This window comes from Microtus oregoni, unplaced genomic scaffold (assembly GCF_018167655.1).
Source record: "Microtus oregoni isolate MIOR12 unplaced genomic scaffold, Mior012 000006F_ref0000085, whole genome shotgun sequence".
Taxonomy (NCBI): domain Eukaryota; kingdom Metazoa; phylum Chordata; class Mammalia; order Rodentia; family Cricetidae; genus Microtus; species Microtus oregoni.
This window is the reverse complement of record NW_024543065.1, coordinates 2,623,219-2,646,406: the sequence shown is the minus strand read 5'-3', so window position 1 is coordinate 2,646,406 and position 23,188 is coordinate 2,623,219. Positions and strand designations below refer to the sequence as shown.

Below are 23,188 nucleotides of genomic sequence, written 5' to 3'. Positions count from 1 at the left end.
TCAGGCACCTAGTCACGTGACTGGCCATGCTCCTCCATTATCACCTGGAAAGAGGCTCTGCTCATACTCTATGCTGACTCCGAGTCATGGACAGCCATTACCTTCACAGCTGTGCTCGGAGACAGGCATGCTGGGAGACACGTGGAAGGGAGGCAATCTGCTCCACAGCTCCCGAATAGCGCAGCTGGAGGACAAACGCCCACATGTCTCCCTCTAGAAGCACCATGAGCCTTCTGGTAAAATGTCTGGACCGGAGCCTCTCCAGGTAACTAATGTTCTTCCTCCACACCGGAGAGATAGGCAAGGTCCCCATTACGCAACATCACCTTAGACTTTATCATCTGCTCACAAGAATTCTTACTGCTCGAGTTTAAAATCTTTTTATGCTCACACTTAAAGGCAAAGTAAATTTAGGAATAAAAAGATGATGAATCAGCCATGTTATTCATCTGATCTGCAGACTTCACCCATCCACAGAAAGCATTTGGTCTTGCAGCCTGAGCCTGACTCATGTCCACGTTCCCCCCACAGGAGGTGTCTGGTCTCAGAACCGTCTCTTACCCACCTGCTAGTCTAGGAACATCTATATAGTTCACCAGGCGCCAGCGTTAGGTGGCCAGTGCTGAGACTGATCACAGATGAGCTAAGATATACACTTGGTAACTGGGTGGGAGGCTGCCTGGAAGGGCTGTCCCCTTAATTCTGACGCACATCCCCTCTCTGGTGTCGGTACTCACCACCCCACCCTCGCCCCCTTCTTTTGAGACTAGTCTTTAAAGTCTCCAAAGTTTTCCTTGGAACGAAACCTCTCTAAGAATCAGAAGAGGTTTCACGTCGACTCTAGTCAGGGTTATACCATCAATGGGGGTTTGTTAATAAATACTAATTTGCTTGTCAGTGTTTTTGAGATGAACATTTTATACCAGGTTGAAATGATAATTTATTTATCTCTCAATTGTACTCACTAATAGTCCCTGAATTGATAATACATAAAAAAAAGACAAAGTGAAAAAGCTATGGCTGGAAAGTCTAATATAATTGTCTCAGCTAATCTAATTGAAATTTGTTCCAAGGCTAAAATCATTTTTTATATTATTGTGCTTGTTTGAAAATACATTCTAAAAGATCTCTTGGACTGCTTTAAACTTAGCTGTAAAAGCCAACATAAGCTCTAATTAAAGTACCATAAGCTCTACAAGAGCTGTATCAATAATACACATATATATTCTATAATAATCTTTGATCATTTAAAAATGTTAAATTACATTTATTTATTTTATGCATGCATATGTGTGTAAGTGTACATGGGCATATTCATGCCGTAGTAGACATATGGAATCTGGTTCAGTGTTAGGAGCCTTTACACACTAAGCCATCTCCATCCCTCTTCCATGACTTTATGGAACCCGGAGAAGCCCAGACACGTAAAGCTTTTGGTCTCAGAGGGTCGGGGGTAGCTCAGTGCTAGTCTGCTTACCTGTAGCGTGTGCAACAACCTAGGTGCTGTAGCAACAACAACACATACACAAAATTTGGTATTTGCAAAAGACAAATTAGCAAATACTAATTTGCTTCACCGTATTCTTGAGAATGACGACTTCTCTCCGCTATATTCACTAATGTGGCTGTCCCTGAACTGATAACACATTGAAGTTAGAAAAACAGGCAAAATAATAAAACTATGTCTAGAAGGGCAAAGTCTCAGCTAATTTACCAAACTACCAAAAGTATGCCAAACCACTTGAAAAATCAAACCTAACACTTCAAACTCTATATTATTTTAAAAAAGAGAAACTTTGTATCTCTTAAAATGTAGAGGACTTTTTTTTTTTGCCAAATATTCCTTAAGTATTCTCTTGAACTTCGTCAAACTACTGCACGAGTATTAATCTTAATAGCACATGGAGGTCAATACGATTCAAAGTACAGCTTTGAATAATAATCTTATTCTTCTGAGACGCTGGTTAAGCGTATCAACTTAGCTCTCCTGTGAGACAACTACAGGAAAATCAGGCAATTATACTAACTCGGAACACCTGCTGAGATCACCTGCAGTTAAAGTGCATAGATTTACTTGATTCAACATTTAACAATTAATTGTTGGACATTTACTACGCACAAGGCTGTTCTAGGTTCTGCTACTGGGCTTTAGAATTGGCAAAGGTACAAACCTTTCTGTTATGGAAGGTGTGTACCCTAGTGAAGGCCGAAGGAATAGCAAGTAAGTTTTTATCTATTTAGACGTTGACAATACTAGAGAGAAAAAGGGAGTTTTAATTTGAGGGATCTGCAAATCTGAGTAAAGAGGTCAGGAAAAACCCTCCATGGAGGCAGCATTTCAGTAAATTTAAAGGGAGAGAGAATGAGTTATGTGGGTTTCTCAGTGTGCTCCTGTTGGAGCCAACAGCAGTTGGTTCTTACTCAAGGATACGCCTGGTGGGTTTAAGGAACAGGAGGCCAACCACAGAATTCTGGCTTCTACTGGGTGAGAAAGAAAGTCACCAAGAGCTGAAGCAGAGCTGTTGATGTAGGAGGGTCATCTGTTTATGTGTTGCTTTCATTGGTTGAATAAAGAGACTGCCTTGGCTTTTGGATAGGGCAGGATTTAGATAGGTGGAGTAGACGAACAGATTGCTGGGAGAAAGAAGCAGAGACAGGAAGATGCCATGATTCTCTGGCCTGAGATGGACATAGGTTAGAATCTTCCTGGTAAGCCATGACCCTGTGGTGATACACAGTTTACTAGATATGGGTTAAAGCAAGATGTGAGAGTTAGCCAAGAAGAGGCTAGATATAATGGGCCAGGCAGTGCTTAAATGAATACAATCTGTGTGTTGTTATTTTGGGGTATAAGCTAGCTAGCCAGGCAGCTGGGAGCCGGGCGGTGGGAACGCAGCCCACCGCTGCTCCTTTTACTACAGAGCTGTGACATGATAGTAGTCATATTCTAATGGGTGAGAAGAGCCAATGTGGCAATGAGAGGAAGTGGGGGCCTGGAAACAAATAAGAGATCCTGGTGGTACATGTGGACACACTAGCAGCAGAAGGTAGAAGAAGTCGCATTTCAGAAATTGGAGGGCATTTATTGACAATCTCATAGCCTAATTGAAACGAAGGGATGTGAGAGAAACAAATGTTGGCTAAAACATTATGTATTATTATTATTTTATTCCTAGGAGTTAGGGAAATCTATCTTCAATATCCTAGACTCTCTTGCTCAAAACTAAATACATATTTATTGATTAAATGAACACATGAACCAAAATAACACAAAGTAGGTTTGAAAAGGCAGAGGTGGAGTCAGGTACGATGGTACATGTCTATAATCTTAGTACTCAGGAGGTAGGGGCAAGAGTTTAAGGACAGCCTGCAGTACATAGTAAGATTTTATATCAATAAATACACAATAATAATAATAATAAATACTGTCTCCAATAAATGAAGTGGTGGTTACTTTTGCCTTAAGCTATCTAAAGTAAAATGTTCACTGTCCAATAAATAGCAAATGCACCTATCCTTGTTAATGGTCTTGGACATAAGTTACCGTACCTATTATTTCTACTAATAGATTGGAACAAATCCCCTCCCCCACACAAGTTACTAAAATCCACTCCAGCACTTACAAAATCCTACATTTTGCCCTCTTGGTTTGTGTCAAATCAGAGTCAACACAACGCCTATGCACTATGCTTGTGCGATGACACACAACCCCCCTCTTCAGTATCCTTCTCGGGACTTATGCCCCACTTTTGACCTTTTGAGAAACGTATTTCAGTCTTCTGAAGTATAGGACTGCTATTTACTCAAAGAACTTTATGACCTGGGGAGTTTTCACTCCAGTGTTGGTGACTGTGTACTTAACACATGTGCGAACAGCTAACACAGAGGAAAGAACAAAGGGTTACTAATCATTACTGTCATTTTAGATTCTCTGAACTTCTTTCAATCATCACAATATACTTTCAAACAAGTTGACAATCTACAAAACCATTTACATTATTATGACAAGCTCACACAACAAGTGTAACCATGGTAGCAATTTGCTAGTTTTGGTGACAATACCCAATGAGGTATGTGGGATATTCCCTTGTTCACAGTCAGTGCTCCAGAAACACTATCATTACTGTTTCACTGAAGACTATAGTTTAAGGAAGATCAGCAAAATTTCTAGTATACATTTTATATTTAGCACTGTGCCATGTATTGGGATATTGAGAAATGGAGAGCACAGTAAAAAAAAGCCTTTAAATTTTTATAACCAAGGAGTTATATAAAAATCCAAACAGAAAAAGTTCCTCAGTGTAAACATAGCAGTAGAGTACACACAAGATACAACAGCTACACAAAATACAGCATGAGAGGAAGCGCTGTGCCCTGCAGCCAAGGCTTGGAGATGAGGGCCAGCAGGGATCTAACACAGATGTCTCCATGGAAGGATGGTGGGGTAGCTTCTGTGATAAAGATACACTTCCTTCAGGCCGGGGCAGGAAAATGGCAGCGGGCAGAAGATATTCCACATGGATCTAAGGTTTACTCTGAAGACAGAGCCAGTGATACTTGATGGCTTCAGGGATAGACCATTTCAACTTCTACTCTTTTTTCCCCACCCCCAAAGCTGAGGACCGAACCCACGGCCTTGTGCTTGCTAGGCAAGCGCTCTACCACTGAGCTAGATCCCCACCCCCTCAACTTCTACTCTTATACTGGGTTAGGGACAGGGAAATCCTGAGCTAAAGGATTAAGCTAAGTCTAAATTGTCTGTTGGTAGCTACAGATAACCCTTGAATAAACCTGGATAGACACGCATCAGTGAACAGTGTTGGGCTAGTCAAAGAAGATCTCTCACTCTCTCTCCCTCTCCTTCTCTCTCTTTCTCTCTGTATGTGTGGTATATGCTTGCAGGAACATGCATGCTCACAGGTGTTGACTCATGTGTGTGCACGGAGAGGCCAGAGATTGATGCTGGCTTTCTTCCACTATCCATCTCCACCTTACTTTCGAGATGGTCTCTTACCGAACCTGGCACTCACTGTTTGTTAGACTGGTTAGCGAGTTCCAAGGCCCTGCCTGCCTCTTCCTCTCAGAGAAGGGGTTATATACATGCAGCACCATGCCCCAGTTCTATGTGAGCAGCTGAACTGGGGCCTTTATGTCTTCACAGTGAGCACTTAGTAGCTCAGACCGATACTAAGATTCCAGCAACCCTAGCAACAGCAGAGATGCCAAAAATGGCTACTTCCATAAAAAAAAAAAAAACCAAAAAACAAAATACGACCCTAATTTCTTGGGGTCAGGAATGTGTTGGCACAATTGATTAAGACACAGATGTTACCAAGACAAGGCAGTGTGAGTGACAGATGACAACGTAGCTGAGTTTAAGGCAGAGTGTGGTGGCTCTCACCTGTAATCGCAGCACTCGGGGTTAAGGCAGGAAGGGTGCTGGGAGTCTGAGGCCAGCCTAGGCAAAAACATTAAACCAAAACAAGTTCTGCTACAGACAACGGGACCACCTACAGCCTTAGGAGTAGCTCCAGATGTGAGAACCATTGACATCACCCGAGAGAGGACTGAACACACCAGAACAAACCATCAGGACAAAGACATTAAAGCTAGGAAGAGACAGCAAGAGAGAAGTGGAAATTTAGAGGGGGCTTTAAAAACGGCCTGAATTGATTTAGATGAGTGGAGTGATTGAGGAGACCACTTATAAAGCTTTTAAGATGAGGGGGAAGCTTTCAGAGAGCATGTGCCCTATGTCCAACAAAGCAGTCTCATCGAGGATGAATTATTCTGGATTTTATATAAAAAAAACAACAACAGGATAATAGAGAAAGAACAGGCCAAGTGACAGTCTGAGTCTGACCATAAAAGCATTAAAGCATGACTCAGACTTAACATAGAAAACATTAATAGATCCTGTCCATTTGCTCACTAGTACAAATAGACCATGCCTCCTGATGAAACTGCCAGATACTTCTTCCTTTCCCACTCCTGAATTTACCTCAATTTTCAGGACTGAAAAGCAAATAAATCAACAAAGAAAAAAATAACTTTAAAATGATTTCAACATTAATTTCAACCTACATCCAACAGAAAATAATCACAATAATTTTTTTAGTTTCCTTCTAAAAACTGAAATATTTCCATATATGTATCACTACATCTAAGAACTGAAATATTTCCATATATGTAGCACTACAAAATTTGAAAATACAGTAGCAGCTGACATAAACAACCTTTGGTTTTTGTATCGTGCATATTTCAAAGGGTTTCTCTTCATTAAAAGTCTTTGGTTTTGAATACTCCTGTGCAGGCCAGTTTGTCTGACTTTACTGCCAGGGAGCAGTGTGCAGAGGAGGAGGTGGAGGCCTAAGGGTCACAACAAGCCTGCTTTCCAGGACTGCCCGTCTGCAGGAAGCACAGTGGAAACGGGGACAGTAGGACTAGGAGGAAACAGCCAAGCTCAGAAAAACAGCAGAGTTGAATTATTTCTCAGTAAGTTAGTGTTTAAAAACATCTCAGCAGCAGAAGTTGTGTTTCACTGGGCCTAGTCCAGCACTGAGGAGGCAGACGATCCTAAGTTCGAGGCCAGCCTGGGCTTTATAATAAAACCCTACGTTAGTAAAACCCAAATCAACCCAAACGGCTGGTGAGATGACTCAGTGGGTAAAGTGGTGTTCTACAGGTCCGAAGACCTGAATTTAATGCCCAAAACCTACATAAATGTAGAAGCAGCGAACCAATCCATAAAGTTCTCTGGATCTCGCCCCCCTTGCCTCCCCTGCTGCCAAACACAAGTCAACAAAAAGTAAAAACCAAGGCAACAGATGAAATGACATCCTCTTGCCAGCCAAGAAAGAGAAATAGACCTCTGCTAAAACAAAGTCACCAGTGCCACACACTTAGGTTCTCCATCAGGAGCAGGAAGGGAATGGGTTAGAGAGGCTGGTTCTTCCGTGGATGAGCTAGCTCTTCTGCACTACATGACTTCAGCAGAGCAGGGGCCATTTTCTGCAAAGACCTCAGGCCCTAGCTTCCTTAGCGTCAAATAGAGGCTGAGGGGGTTAGTAATCAAATGCTAGCTATATAAAATTGTCAAAAAATAAAAGTTAAAAAAAAATGGTTGTTGGATAGAAACAATAAGAGCACTCAATATAAAAGTTCAGTTCTGGCCAGGCGGTGTTGCCTTTAATCTCAGCACTCGGGAGGTAGAGGCAGGTGGATCTCTATGAGTTTGAGGCCAGCTGGTCTAAAAGCGAGTTTTAAGACAGGCACCAAAGCTACAAAAAATAAAAACAAACAAACAAAAGAATTTCAGTGCTAGGGGCTGGAGAGATGGCTCAGTGGTTAAGAGCACCAACTACTCTCCCAGAGGACTGGGTTCAATTCTGAGTACCCACATGAAGGTCCACAACCGTCTATAACTCCAGTTCCAAGGGGATTAGACACCCTCACACAGGCACACAGGTAGGCAAACACCAATGAACATAAAATAAAAATAAAAAAATTTTAAAAAGTAAAAAAAAAGTCCAGTTCTGGGAAACAAACAAAGATATCAAATAAAGGAAGGGCTGCTGGCACTGGTTCCACAGCCAACGTTCTAGAACACGGGACTGTTCCTCCTCTGAGTGCTGTGCTTGCCACTTCCTGGTAAAGCCAGTCCTGTGACTCAGCTTGCCAGGTGGCTGCTGACCTTTCACGAGGGCCTCTGGTGACAAGAGGAAAAGCAGGAACCTTGGCATCAGGTGTCTGCCTTTCCTGTCTGTAAAGTCAACAGCAGGACTATTTCAGCGTGGACACCAGGAAGTGTCAAGTCTCATACCTTTGTACCTAAAAAAAGGAACCGTGTTTACTGTCCTTGTGCTGTTTTTCCTTTGTTGGTTTTGTAGGCTGTGTGGTGTTAGTCCTAAGCGTGGATCACACACTAGGTGGCTTCACCAGCCACCAGCCAGATACACAAATGCACACAGACCATCACGGATGTTACCGTGATGCATACTCTCTCAGAGTTGTGTCCCTTGTCCTAGGGCAGAAAAATTAGCATTTCAGCAAGGCCATCAATGAGTGATCAGACACGCAATGCAGGGGCTTGGACTACCTAGCTGCTTGTCTCGTTCTTCACGGCGTTCCCGGGCCAGACGCTGGCGGTCGTCAACCCGCAGCACGGGCGGAGGGTCTGAAATGAGAGGAAGCACAAGAGTGAATTTTAAAAAGATATACACTGGTATACATCTTTTGTTGAAAATCTTTGATGAACAAGGGGCTGAAGCAATAGCCCGTGGTTAAGAACAATTCTTTACTCTTGCAGAGGACCTGAGTTTCGTTCCCAGTATCACAGCTGGTGTGTGTGTGTTCCACAACTGCCTGCACTCCAGCCCCAGGGATCTCACAAGCTCTTCTGGCTTCCATGGGCACTTGCTCACATGTACACATATCCCCATACAGACACATATACATATAATTAATTATTTTGTTCTGTTTTTTGTTTTTTGAGGTAGGGCTTCTCTGTGCAGCCCTAGCTGACCTGGAACTTGTTCTGTAGACCAGGCTGGTCTAGAACTCAGAGATCCACACACTGCAATGCCCAGCCTACTTAATTAAAATTTTAAAAATGTTTTTGAGATATTAATATTCTTATGAATATTAATATTAATATGTGTCTACACTCAGCGATAGGCTTTGTTATCATTTCTTTCCTGGGAACTCCCAAGTATTTCCTGCTATTTTAAGGCGTTAGGGAGCTGGGAGTGGAGTTCAGGGTGGTGCTTGGCCAGTCTGTCTTAAGTCCTTGGTTTCAATTCCCCATATCACCAGAAAATTAAACACAAAAGCAAAACACCCCTCAAAAAACCAAGAGATCAAGTAAAATATTTTTTTCTGAAGCCTTTTGATAGTTTCATCAGATAATATAATACTTGTGTCACTAAGCTGTCTGATTTCTATTATTCTTATTTATCAGAGCTGATCTCCTTACCCCGTGGTTGTGATCCCTATATGGGGTCATGTAATGGAAGGTGGGAGTCATGAAAACTTGGGCAACAGGGCAAGGATTCTCGACTCACAACAACCACAAATTCAAAATCAAAGAGTAATGAACCATGGTGTTCTTGGTACCGCGTGCCCTTGTTGTGCCCGTGCTTTCACTGTGGCCTTGGCTGGGAACACGCTGCATGAACTGCACTGCGCATGTCATCATGCCATGCCACCAAACCTTAAGGAACGCTGCCTGCAGCCACTCAGCTCAGACTGGGATTTCCGTATGTTAGGAATTGCCTGTCTTTATTGTACACAGAAAGTTTTTGCTTGAGCCAAAGTAAAATGGTTTAATTACAGAAAATAGACTTAATACTTTCCTACAGTCATTCATGAGCAGGGAAGCAACAAGCTGATATATCTTTGGCCTGGATTTTTGTTAGAAGATTGTGTGTGCACGCATGTGCATGTGTGTGCCTTCATTCATGTGTGTGAATGCAGGCATGTGCTTGCCACGCACATATGTGGAGGCCAGAGGACAACCTTGGTGTTGTTCTTCAAACACTGTCACTTCGTTCTTTTGGGACAGGGGTCTCAGAGATTTAGGACTCACAGACCAGGCTAGGCTAGTTCACCAGTGAGCCCCAGGACCCACCTATTTCTGCCTTCTCCGTGCTGGAATTACAACTGTGGGCCAATGAGACGTAGTGGGTTCTGGGGAATCAAAGTCAGGTCTTTGCAAGGCAAACACTTTACTAACTGAGCCATCTTCTCAGTCCTCAGATTCTTAATTATGAACTTTCAAACATTCCTGTAGGATGACTCATCCCCACCTCGGAAAGACACAATTGTGAACTCAAAAAGGGGTAGGTGGCCTCGCCCAGGCAGTGTGTCAAGGGTCATCCATGGATGGGGTGTGCTACCATGCATTTTTGATGAAAGCAAACACTATTTTGAAGAAAAGAAACAGAATTAATCAAGGCGAAATTAAAAGGAAAATGTTTTCTTTGTCACTTAGTGCTTCTTAAAGCTCGAGGTTGATTCCCTCCTAAACATTAGCAACATGAAGGTCTGAAGGTCACCACAAAAGGACACTGTGAAAAGTGCTTTAGAGGAGTGACTTTTCAGATCACACAGACAAGTTCTGTTAATAGATAGTTTCAGTCTAAAAGACGCAATGCTTCTATCTTGCTTTCAGGCACATCCTGAATTTCACCCCAAAATTTAAAAGATGATTTTAATAATACAAATATATGGTATGGCCCTCCTATGCAAAGTAACCCTGAGAGATCTGGGTTATATGAGATCTGGGGCTCCGAAGGTGAAGAAGCAATTCCTGAACATACAATGCAGTGCTTCCCCTTCAGATGTGTGCGTGTGTGCTTGTGTGTGTGTGTGTGTGTGTGTGTGTGTGTGTGTCTGTGCACGTGCCTGTGTATGCACATGAGGCCAGAGAGGGAAGCCAGGTATCTGGCTCTATTATGCTCTACCTTATTCTCTTGATAGAGTCTCTCACTTAACACTCTGCTCCCCACCGCGTAAAATAAATGAAATCTAAACAACATTTGAAAAGAGAATTTCCTCTTTAGGTTGGGATATAGTTAGTGGCACAATGCTCGCCTAGCATAAAGAAAGGCCTTGGATTTGATCTCCAGCAAAGTAAAAACAAACAAAACCCAAAGGGACTTCTCCTGCCATAGGGTGCTCACATGAACCTAAGGAGTGAAGGCCTCCTAGAGGAGTCCCATGGGGATTCATTACCCTCTCCAGTCCCATGCACAGAAAAGTGCCACACCAACTCCAGTGTCGTCTGTGTGACATGACATATGTCATTATGCCGGACGGGAGCTACGTGTCCCATGGGGCTAGGCTTCCTGGAGGTCAATGGCAGACGGCCCGGTATTAGCCACTGCTGAGGCATAGACGGGTTTCTCGATTAGCTGGCTATGCGGGATATGAGCTTTGCACAATCTCTTTCATAATAATGATATTCTATATATATACAAGACAAGGATCATTCTCTTCAGAAACAGCTCTGGGATAGAAAAGCACAGTATGGGAATGTATAAGACTACAGCAGAACGAGCAAGGGAATAGATGGGTTAATGTTGATGGACAAAGACTGTTATATCATACTTTGAACTTTATGGATAGGCTTGCTAGATCCCAACCCCCATAGTGCCTACTGCATAAGAAGGTACTAAAAAGTATAGTTCAACAGGTGCAGAGAACTGATTAGGTATATTTGGTCACTAGATGAAATAAAGGGTTAGGAAGAGGAAGGGCCATGATAGCGATAATGAGACAGAAACTTTCTATTCATAAGATGAAACCACTTGCCTCAGGTTTACATTCCCAAGGACAAGGTTTCCTCTTCTAAGGATGCTTTATGTCTAACTCCTGTTCCTGATAATATACTTTTCTTAAATATTGCTGATGTGACTAAAAGAAGCTTTCATACTGTGCCAACTAATGATACATGACCTTCTGATTTGTTCTTTGTTTGAATATTATATAATGAAAACCTGAATTCAGTAAAATTGAGCAGATTCCAACCACTCTCTTGTGTGTTGTGTCTGTCTGTCATTCGCTGAACTTGTGCCTTCCTGTTACCAAGACCCTGCTTCTCCCACGGTCTGAGTGGCTCCCCTAAGCCGGTCCGTGGCAGAAAAGCCTCCAATAAGTACTAGTTATTGGTGGGAACATGGGCAGGCAGAAGTGGCTGGGTAAAGGGGAGAGCTCAGCTTGCTCATTAAAATGTGGCTGACCCTGCTCAAGCAACAATACCCACTGCTGTCCTCCTCCTAAATGACAAGTCATTATCTACTTCGATGAAGATGCTTTCCACATGTCAAAAAGACAAAACGAAGTAGAAAGGAGAATGTTTTGTCTGTCTGCATTCTCACTGATGCACGGAAGGAAGTGGAGTGGTCCGGCTTGAATAACGCATGAAGCGGGTTTCTAAGAACCGTGTGGACTCTCGTCATCGTTGTGTGGCATGCTCACCTTGCCCAGGAAACGCATGGTGGTTGTGGGATGCTGGGAAGAAGGGCGCTGCCTGTTCAGAGGTTTGTATTATGTTTACAGACAGTTTATTTCTTTGTGTCACCAAATGGAACGGATCATGACTCATAAGCAATTATAGAAAATTACTCTGTAGGTAGGTTACGATCATGGCAGGGAATCAGATGAAGGCTTACTACTACTGTGTGGGTGTCTAGACCTGTAAAGATCTGAGTGGGTTTTCAGAAAGTCACAAAAGAGATACACAATAATGCTGGCCATACGGGCTCAAAAACTGTGTTGTAACTTAGCTTCAAACACAGCCACTCTTAGATAAGTGGTTCTCAACCTGTGGGTAGTAACCCTTCAGGGTTCGAACGACTCTTTCACAGGTGTTGCCTAAGACCATGGGAAAACACAAGTATTTACATTAAGGTTCATAACAGTAGCAAAGCTAGTTACGAAGTAGCAACGAAAACACTTTCATGGTTGGGGGCCACCACAGCACGAGGACCTGTATTAATGGGTCTCGGCATTTAGAAGGTTGAGAAGCACTGTTTTAGACGCTGCTTGAAGGGAAATGTGTCCACACATGGCATCTCAGTGGTTGTCAAACGATTTTTAAAAGTCTTGAGTTTTTGTTTCCATTTGAAAGAGAGAACTCTAAGATGACCGAGAGATTTGACTTTTGTACCACAAATCTGTGTGAGAGGCTTTTGGTGGCGAGGACAGGACCAAGCACTCCTAGATTCTACGTTCAGTTTCTACTTACCATGTGACGGAGGCTTCTGAAGTAGCCTTCCCCTTCTCCACAGAACGTCTTACCTGGTTTATTTCCTGAGTGGCTGCTATTTTGTCCTGAAACTGTAGACGTGGGACGGCTGGCGGCTGTTTTCTTTTCTTGTACTTGTACAGGCGCTGCAGAGCGAGACAAAAGGAGATACTTCATTAGTTCCTTAAATTGATTTACAAGCATCTGGTCATCCAGGATTTACTGTTAACTTCTGTATCAGTTAGGAGACTCGAGTCAAAAATACAAGGCAGTAGTTACTACCCCCACCCACGAGCAGGGCACAGCAGCGGAAGGGACCAATCCTGCATCAGTGGCATGGCCCAATCCTGCATCAGTGGCATGGCCCAATCCTGCATCAGTGGCATGGCCCAATCCTGCATCAGTGGCATGGCCCAATCCTGCATCAGTGGCATGGCCCAATCCTGCATCAGTGGCATGGCCCAATCCTGCATCAGTGGCATGGCCCAATCCTGCATCAGTGGCATGGCCCAATCCTACATCAGTGGCATGGCCCAGGGCTCAGAAGAGCACGCACCCTTGCTGTCACAGTTCACACAGAAGGCAGCCCTGGGGAAGTCTGCCTGGAAACTAAGTCTTTTCGCTGTTGTTTTCAGACAGCCTTGGATAGGAGGCATTGGGTTACCCTGGTGCTTACTATGTAGCTCAGACTGGCCTCAAACTCATGGAAAATCCTCCTGCCTGAGCTCCAGCCTCTACAGGAAATAAGTCTTTGAGCTCTGTTCTTAGAAAGTTTGAACAAGGAATTTTAAAAACTCCACAAATGGAACCACAGAAATCACCGAAAGGGAACCAGGAGATAATATACACTAGGATTTTGAGAAAGGCTCTGTCCCAAGTTCAACTCAAAGATAAATTAGTATTATTTCAGTTTTCAGTGCTGGGTACCAGAGCCCTTACTGGCTCACAGCTGCCAGGCAAGTGCTCTAGTTGGCTGCATCCTCGGTACAGCAAAGATTCTTAGACGCAGGGAACTGTATCCTGGGACAGGAACAAGGGGCACAAATAACAGGTATTTCTCTGGTTCTTAGAAATATAGGATTCTCCATGTCCAGGACAACTGAACCCATTTTCAAAGGATGTTTGCTACAATTTCAGAAATCATGTCAAAAACACCAGTTCCTCCCTTCTCCTGCCTCCACAGCTGCTCCGCCTTCAACACCCCCATCCCAGTTCAGCTACTTCTTTCAGCTAAGCAGGTCCTGTGGAGTCATCATTGATCTCTTTTTATTCCCTACATTTAATTCATTAGTGCTTTCTTTTTTCCTTGGAAAGCATCTGACCACTGTGATTCCCTCTCCTGCAAGTGTCTTTAACCACGTCACTGTCTACCTGACCTCGTGGCCCCTTCAGTCTGTCCTCACATCAACCATCACATGAGACTGCTTCATAACCTCCCTCTGCTCAAAACTCTCCAGCCCATGCCACCCGGAGGGAAATCCGAGGTCTCTACCATGGCCTGGAAGACTTGGTGTGCTTTGGTCTTGATAAGGTAACACCTCCCATTCTGCTTGGCTCCAGGGGAACCAGCTGCCTCCACAGTCCATCTCAGACTCTGAGCATGTACCTAGAAACTCTTCTCCTCATGGGGTCAGCAGCTGGTTCACTGTCTTTGCATCTCTGCTCAATTGTGACATCAGAGTCCTCTGACCTGTTTAAGAGAGGCACTCGCCTCTCCTCCCTAGCCTGACTCATTAGTCCTTACCCATGAGCCTCTATGACTTCCTGTTTGAAGGCGGCAGAACAGGATGTTATCTAGAAAACAGGGTTCCATTAGGTCAAGGGGTTGGAACCTAAACAGTGGGGTGACGATTACACCTCATGAAGACTGAGTTTAAAGGCGCTTTCCAAGATGTGTTTCCTCCTTGCCCTCCTCTCTCTAGTTCTCTGAGACAAGGTCTTAGCATCCAGCTTCGGCTGCCCTGTGCTCACAATATAAGCCAGGTTGACTTGTAATTCATGGCACTGTCCCTGACTTGATCTCTCAAGTGCTGGAATTATAGGCATATATAACTTACACCTGAGGGGAGGGGAATTACTGAATTTACAAGTGGATTGTAGAGACCCAAACTTTGCCTTCTAAGTGAGGCAAACACTAACTTTTTGTGGCTATATTTCAACTACATATGGAATTTGCTAGCTAGGTTCAAACAACCTCTTTGCCTTCAGTGACAGTTTCAAAGATAAATACTGAGGAGTAGCGTGTGATTTATACACTGGGCTCTTGTTTTCAGGAAAGTTTTGTAAAGATTTAGGAAGACTGTATCCTCTGAACCATGAGCCAAAACAAACGCCCCTTAGGAGAGGAAAATGATTCAGCAGAAAGGGCTGATGATGTGGCTCAGGGGTAGAGCACTGGCCTTGAGTGTGGTAAAGGCTTCGGCAACCATCTTCAGCACTGATGCCGAGGAGGATTCAGTGGAACGGGTTGAGAATAAATGAATAGCTAAAGAGCAGATGGCCTGGACCATAAGCTTCTGACAGTACTTGCTACTTAAGGGAACTTTACTTAAGCTTCCATTTTCCAGTTGGAAAGGGTCGTGTTGTGTGGTGCACACCACAGGGAATGCAGTGGTGGTGGTGGCTAAACCAGGATAGGTGGTGTGGACCGGGACAGCCCCTGACACTGCCCCCAAAAAGCAGCAGATGCCAGGATGCTGCATAACACTGTTGCGTGTGGTCACCATGGAGCGAGTGAAGCCCAGACGACTAGGTTTGGCCTACAGTCTCATAATTAGAGAGGCAGCCCCCGAAACACCCACACTGGGGTGTCATTGGAACTTCTGTTGTTCACTATGACAGAGTAAGCCTTTCCATCATGATGCAAGCTAATCTCTCAAAAATGACTCATAAGTAATAAGTAGACGTGCCACAGGGACTGGGAGTGAGCGGCAGATGATCCTATCTATCTATCTATCTATCTATCTATCTATCTATCTATCTACTATCATTGCCAATGTATAAAAAAACTGTTTAAAAACATCCCTCTAACCCTTTACATTTGTGTTACCTTCTAGAAGTTTTATTATTAGAGGAAATGGGCAGATTCCTAGGCAAAAATCCAACTGTTGGGGCACACACACACACACACACACATACACACACTAAAATAAAATGTAGTAAAGCGAGTGTTCCACTGAGCCGGCCGGCTTGGTAGAGCATGGCTGCAGTCCCAGCCCTTTGGAGACTGAGGGAGAGAAAGAATGACCGCAAATTTTCAAAATAATGGTCATTTTATTTTTTAAATAACCAGACTATAAATGCACCACTGGCTTAAAATACATCCCATACATTTTCATCTCTTTCTTGCTTGGCATGCCCACCCAACATCATTTAATTTTCCAATGCTGGTCGCCTTTCTTTCTTATGACAAACACCAACCCCAGCTGAGTATTCCAACAAGATGCATAGCTGTGTTCAATGTGAGTCGTGCATCTGATTCTGCCCCAAGAAAAGCTCATCTCCTTCGTTTGGTTCTAATTTGCTATATTGTACAAAAAGCCAAATGTCAAAGATAAATTTTATGTTCCACAATTCCCGTAGGCATCAGGGAAATGAAGTGAACACTGCATGGAGGCTGGGGTGTTGCTCAGTGGTTAGAGCACTCTGCATACATAAGACCCTAAGTTCCCAATACTGAAACAGCAATTGATAACAACAAAACTCACGAATAAAAACCAACTACATTGGGACTGCATCTCATCCAGCTAACATAGCTATTCCTGAGAACACAACTAGGGCTCTGTGGTTGAAAACATTTGTTGCTCTTGTAGAGGACCTGAGTTTGGTTTCCCAAGCCCAGGTTTAATGGCTCTTAGCCACCTGTAACTCCAGCTCAAGGGAATGTAAGACTTTGTTTTGGTCTCTGCAGGAAGAAGCATACACGTATGCACCCCCCCCCCCCGCCTCCATGCCACATCCATAATACAGACATAAATACATTTAAAAATCTTTTAAAAGGTTATGAAAAAGAAGACTCAGTAAAGAGCCCATTGTGCAAGCGTGAGTACGAAAGGGTGGTGGTTTGAATGAGGGTGGCCCAAGAGCTCATGTCTGCATGCTTGGTCATTAGGGAGTGGATTAGGAGGAAGTGTGTCACTGGGGGTGGGCTTTGCCCCCCCCCCCCCAAGCCAGTTGTGGTGTCTTGGCTGTTCCTGCTGCTTGAGATGCAGATGTAGAACTCTCAGCTACATCTGCCTGTGCACACCGCTATTACAGTGTGTGCTGGGACTACAGGTGTGCACCACTGTGCCAGGCTTGAACTGTCAGGCTCTGCGCCCACTGCCACATGAGTCCATGCTTCGCCCACTATTTCTTTGGTGATTATAGTAAGGACAAGACAGGCAGACCTGAATTTGATTTGAAACCTGGTTCTCATTGGCTAAAGTGACAGGTAGGTAATGGGGAGATGATGCCTACATCACAGATGAAGCAGGAAGAAGTGTGCTAACAATGCACACAGGCATGTCACACAGAGAGTTCACTCGGGCCCTTTCTCCCAACTTTTACACCCTCCCAGGGGCTGGGGACTTCCATGTCAGCAGTGTGTCTTGGAGCCAGCAAACCCGCCTCTGTTGTGTGAGTCCTCTGTGGACCACTTAAGCTAAGGCTCAATTCCCCTTTGGTAAAGAAAGCAAAGAGATCTAGCGCTGGGAAAATAATGTCTAGGAAGGCAACCCAATGCCTTGCTGGTAGGAAATCACACAAAATCATCTGGGTCTTCCCCTATTCCCTACACACTTAGCAAACTGGCTTTCTCTCTCCTCCAAGCTTTAGAGAAAGAAAACTTAAGACAGTGTTCCTGGGGAGCAAACAACAGATGGGGCAGAGAAAGCTGGTGCAGCGCTGGCTTCAAAGGCTTTCAGCTCAGTTACAACCACCTTCCTGGGGTCGCTGCAGAGACGGAACATGTTGGCGTGGTTTTCAGGGTATGATCCGGTCCTGGGAGAAGCTAATAATCAGTGTTTCTGGGGTTTGAGAGAGGAACTTAAAGACCTTTATAACACCAAGTGGAAAATAAGCCTTAAAACCCTCAATCATCATAATATTAAAAATAAATTATTCATATTAATTTTAATAGTGTAGGGAATTTCACTGTATAAGAACAACATGGGGTTGGAAAGTTAATCTGGAGTATGGTGCCTTACCTGCCATGTGTGAATCTCTGGGTTTGGTTCAGTACCCATCCCCCCACAACAGCCAAAAAAGAAAAAAAAAAAAAAGAAAAGCAAAAAACTCACCAAACAATGAAAAGAGAAATTTATCTTCGGCTTTTCAAAATAAAGAAAAAAAAATCAAAACTCTTAGGAAACTATTAGATAGAGCCACACATATCACCTTTAAATTTATCGGTAGGAAAAGAAAACATTTTAAATGACTCAGGTGATTTTCCAATATGGTTTACTTGAATTTTTTCCTCAAGTTCAAATGGGAAAGTTGAGCCGTATACCATGATGCTCAGTAGGCTTTTTGCCAGCCTTAGGAAACTGCAGGTGATCTTCCTGCACCGTTGAAAGCTTTACTCCATTAGGTCTAAATGAGCATGCTGGAACAAGGCCAAGAGGAAGCATACAGACAAGATGCCTTGTGGACAGCCTTGGGACACTCTCCCCGATGCACTCAAGGCCAAAATACAGAGGCAGCAGGCACTGGAGACTGTTTCTCCTAAGAGCTTTGTGCGTCAGGCAGGCTGTGACCTGAGCCTCTATGGTCCACAGCGCTGGGACTTCCTATGTTCCCTGTGATGGCCTGCCTTCGGAGGTCCAGGGGGTTTCCACCGCTTCCTTTTGATCTTTGAACCTATGGCATGATGGAGTGCCTTCTTTGAACAGCTTTATATAATGAAAGAACTGCTCATTTGGTCAGAATTTAGATTGTACAGCACATTCAAAAAATGGATCTGGAGAATAGACCTTGGGTCTTGTGCTTGTTAGCCAAGAGCTCTCCCCTGGGATAAACCTAAACCCTTGGTTGAAACAGAGTCTCAGGCTAGCTTTGAACTCATGATCCTTTAACCTCCCTAGTCCTGGGATTATAGGCATACAACATCATGCATGGATTTAGTTATGAGTTTTAATAAAATAGAGAATTTGGGCTGGGATGCAGCCAAAGTTTAGAACTCAGTTCCTCTCTCTGTCTGTCATTTAATTGGCCTTTGTGGACATTCAGGTTGGGGATGGTAACTGAGAACACACGACATCACATTTTATCATAGTTGGATATTAGCCGTTCCAGGTTTAATCTAATAGTTTCAATCCAGACACTGCTATTGATCAGACGCTGCTATCCTCACAGATATACACTTTATATATTTATATATAATAATTCCTCATACTTATCCATTCAACTATACCTGCTAGGATTATTATAACATTTCAATCATAGATATTAACTATTTATCCAACTTTAATTGTAAAATTTGCATTCTAAGAAGGAATAAAGCAATTTAATAACACCTGCTAGCTTGGGTATTTCACACAACAGAGATTTTCTTCCACTTAAATTCTGAGCCATAATCACTATGACACTGTGTAGCAACAATCGCAGCTCACAGGAGTGAGCACGAGACAAATACACACTCATTGTCCCACCTGGCCTCAGCGTTCTTCCTCCTTTACATTTTTCCGATAGCACCCCACTAAAATACATGAGGCTGGGTCTCAGAAATAGTACCAGAGGTTGAGTAGCCCCTGGGGTTCTGAGGGGAAGAAACCTAGGCCAACTTGGTGACAGCGTTCCTCAGGAGAAAGCAACAGACATGATATTCAGGATCAAAATGTTCCTGATTTTGTTTTGTTTTGTGTTTTTTTTTTAATTTCAGAACATTTGTATATACGAAATTACGCATTTTGGAGATAAGATCTAGGTCTCAATATGAAATTAATTACACTTCATGTACATCTAACCTGAAAGCAATTTTTTAAAATTATTTATTTATTTATTTTTTGAATTTTCGAGACAGGGTTTCTCTGTAGTTTTTGGAGCCTGTCCTGGAACTAGCTCTTGTAGACCAGGCTGGCCTCGAACTCACAGAGATCCGCCTGCCTCTGCCTCCTGAGTACTGGGATTAAAGGCGTGCGCTACCACTGCCAGGCCCTGAAAGTAATTTAATATACTTTTTGTACATGCATTTTGGCTGAAACCTATCACATGAAGCCAGATGAAGAATTTTCAGCTTCTGGCATTAGTCAATGTTTAAAAAAAAGTTCAGTGTTTTATCAGACAAGATTTAAAATCAACTGAACAAGCAAGAATGTGAGGAATTTTCAGTGCTACTACCCAAACACAAAGAGAATATTGCTGGTGCTGTGTAGGAAATCACAAGGCTATTACAGCTCCAGCTGACAGCATGGGTAAGGACAGAGACAAGTCTTTCAGCCTCAGAGGTGGGCAAATCCCATTGTCTCTTAAAGTAATTTACGATATTTGTTTTGATAATTGGTTCTAAAACAGCCACCTTAGCAGAACATGAGGGAAAACAAGTTTTAGAACACGTATGTTCAACATGTTTTCTGGGAGTGAGGCATCGCCTACCAAGCTGCTTTGTTTACTACTGAAGACAATCCCTTGGTTCATCTTATAGCTCCCCAGACACCGAACCAATAGAACTAAACTTTACACAATTTAAATTCAATTAGAAAACTCTTTTTTAGTGCGGGAAGGTGTGTTTGCTTGAGACAGGGTCTCGTGTAGCCCAGGCTAGCCTTGAGTTTACCAGCAGACAAGGATGACCTTAAACTTCTCATCTTCCTTCCTTCTTCTCCCAAGTGCTGGGATTACAGGCGTATATCAGGTAGGAAAAGGCTTTATTAAAAGATTATTAAAAAATTGTGGAGATATGTTTGTGCGGGTGAACATGTGAGTGCAGGTGCCCGAGGGTGTAGAAGAAAGTGCCGGATCCCTGGAGAGGCATCGGCTGGCAACTGTGAGCCTCCTGATGTGGGTGCCAGGGGCTGCACTTGGAGTGATCACTCAGCTGTCTTCTCAGCGCCAGGAAAAGTGCTTTTACCTTAAAACAAACAAGCAAGCAGATGGAAAACTTCCCTGCAGACCTAGGACGAGCCTCTAAATGGAAAGCCTCATCGTTTCTACCTATCGTGGCAGGCGCCAGGTTAGCCGGTGTTCGCTTGTGACTTAGCTGCTGCACATTATCCCTGTCCCTTGGGAATTATGTGCATGACTATGCAAAATCCAGGGCAGAGTACACAAAGGGAGGAGAGTCTAACCATGGGAGAGGCTTCAGTTATCATGAGAGACAGTAAATCAGAGACTGTCATTATCACCCAGCAAAAAGTCAACAGCTGGCTACAGTTATAAAATTAGATTAAGTCAATTAAGCTCGGTCTGTAATTAGAAAGAACTATTTAAATAACTCGGAAAAGAGACATAATTAGAATTCAACTTCCTTGCTTAGTTAAAGCAAAGTGTACCAGGACAATGATTTACTTCAAGGAAAGCTAACACAAACAATGGCAATATTTTACAGACTCACTATTCCGCTTACAAGACAGAAAAGCTTTCACGCTTAAGCAAAAATGTACAACTCTTGGAAACAGCCCACAGTAAACAGTGGACACAGTTTAAAACACTAGTTTGGAAAAAAATTAAATCCTGAGTATTAGCTGAAAGAATTTAATCAGTGAAGCTTGTTGCTCAATATCAATAATTGTTATTCTGTAATAAATCAGTAAAACATTTTGAAATTCTGACATGAATTACACATAATTTCACTAAGATGAGTGTTAGGCACTGAAAGACGAACTTTATCCCAGTTTCTGTCAGTGACCACTCAGCTCTGTCAGTCTCTTCTCCTCACGCCGTGGCCATTTCCACATCTGCGACTTTGTCCTTCACGCTCACACCGGCCCCTCCGCCTCAACGTCTCCCCAGTGATCCACATTAAATCTTCCTTTGTTTCTGGGTTCACGGCACAACTGGCCAGAGTGGCCCTGGTCCCGGCCTTACCCACATACCCGCACTAGAGTGATGCATTTGCCACCAGTGGTCACCTGCAGGGACATCAGCAGTGCCACAGACCACAGGTCACATTACGTCACATCACGGCTGGCTCTTATAAACGTGCCGTGGCCTGCAATCACCATTACACAAGTGTCCAGAACCCCGTGCATTTATCACAGCTGAGCTCAATTAGCTCTCAGGAAACTCAAGCTGTTCTTCACACCATCACTTTGTTTTCTTTGACTTTGACAACACTGTCATCTTCCTAATAGTACTTGACATTTTTAAATAATGTTTTTATTAATTCTTTGAGGATATCATACAACATTTTTTGATTCATGTTTACCTTTCCCAACTGTTTCCACATCCACACCTCCTTACCCACCCGACATCATGTTCATTGCCCACCCTCTGCTGCCAGAGTCTTACTATGTAGCCCGGGCTATACTGGAATTTTCACTGCTGGCTAAGGCAGAAATAACAGAAGGAACATTTGGTTATCTTCCGTTTTGGTGCATAATTGCCTTCTGGGCCCGTTCCCCTCCGCTGCCCCCCCCCCCCCCCCACACACACTGTGTGCTCTGTGATTTAGGTACTCCTGCCTTCCATCAGAGTCAAACCCCCAGGCAAGAGCACTGGCTAAGTTCTGGGGCCCACTCAGGCTCCTACAGACACCTACAGACACCTTGCAAGAGACGTGACATGAAAACGCAGGAGCAGAGAGAGAATGATCAGCACAGGGATACAGTCTACCTCGGATTGACCAGCATTGGCTACATTCATGATGCTTTTTCTTTGACACTGGCTCTTCTATAGCCCAGGCTGGCCTCACTATGAAGTTGAGGATAACTCTTCATCCCCCTGTCTCTACCTCCCAAGTTCTGGGATAACAGGTACATACTACCACGCTGGGTGTCATCACGCTTCCTTTTGAGACTTTCTGGAAGACAGAAGCTTAGGCAGCCCAAGGGCCGGAGAGAAGTCACATTGGGTGGGTTCTGACTTCAGGTTTTTAGAGACAGGGCCTCCCTATTGAGCAAAACTGGGCTGGTGCATTCTTGCTGCCTCCCGCTTCTAAGTGCTGGGCTTACAATTATGTGGTCGAACATTCAGCTGTTTTGCCTTTTTCTGGTAAGAGAAACAATAGGGTTTGAGTTTTGATGCTCTGTCTTGTTGACAATTTCCCAAAATTCTTTGCGAGAATTCATTCATTCATTCAGTATCCACTTCATCCTCTGATGGATGCATAACAAAGTCACATTTATAGAAAATGAATGAATTTACGCCCTGGCAACGCTGAAGCATGCATGGGCAGCCCGTATACTGCGGTTCTGTTGAACTTGTCCATATTGGGTTTCATGGTCTAAGTTGATGAGGACAACTGACCAGGTCTCTTCCTCAAGAGGGCACCAGATCTCATTACAGATGGTTGTGAGCCACCAT

The 23,188-nt window shown here is 43.6% G+C and overlaps 1 protein-coding gene across 5 annotated transcripts in view; it reads right to left on the bottom strand.

Annotated features, from left to right (window-relative positions):
• Nucleotides 1–23,188, bottom strand: part of Map7 (microtubule associated protein 7) — a 136,355-nt gene that overhangs the window by 37,877 nt on the left and 75,290 nt on the right. For all 5 annotated transcript variants that reach the window (XM_041654763.1, XM_041654759.1, XM_041654762.1 and 2 more), the window contains 2 exons: nt 12,802–12,894; nt 8,099–8,176 (listed from right to left, as the gene is read on the bottom strand). In XM_041654763.1, the coding sequence (XP_041510697.1) occupies nt 8,099–8,176; nt 12,802–12,894 (171 nt within the window). The remainder of the gene's footprint in view (nt 1–8,098; nt 8,177–12,801; nt 12,895–23,188) is intronic.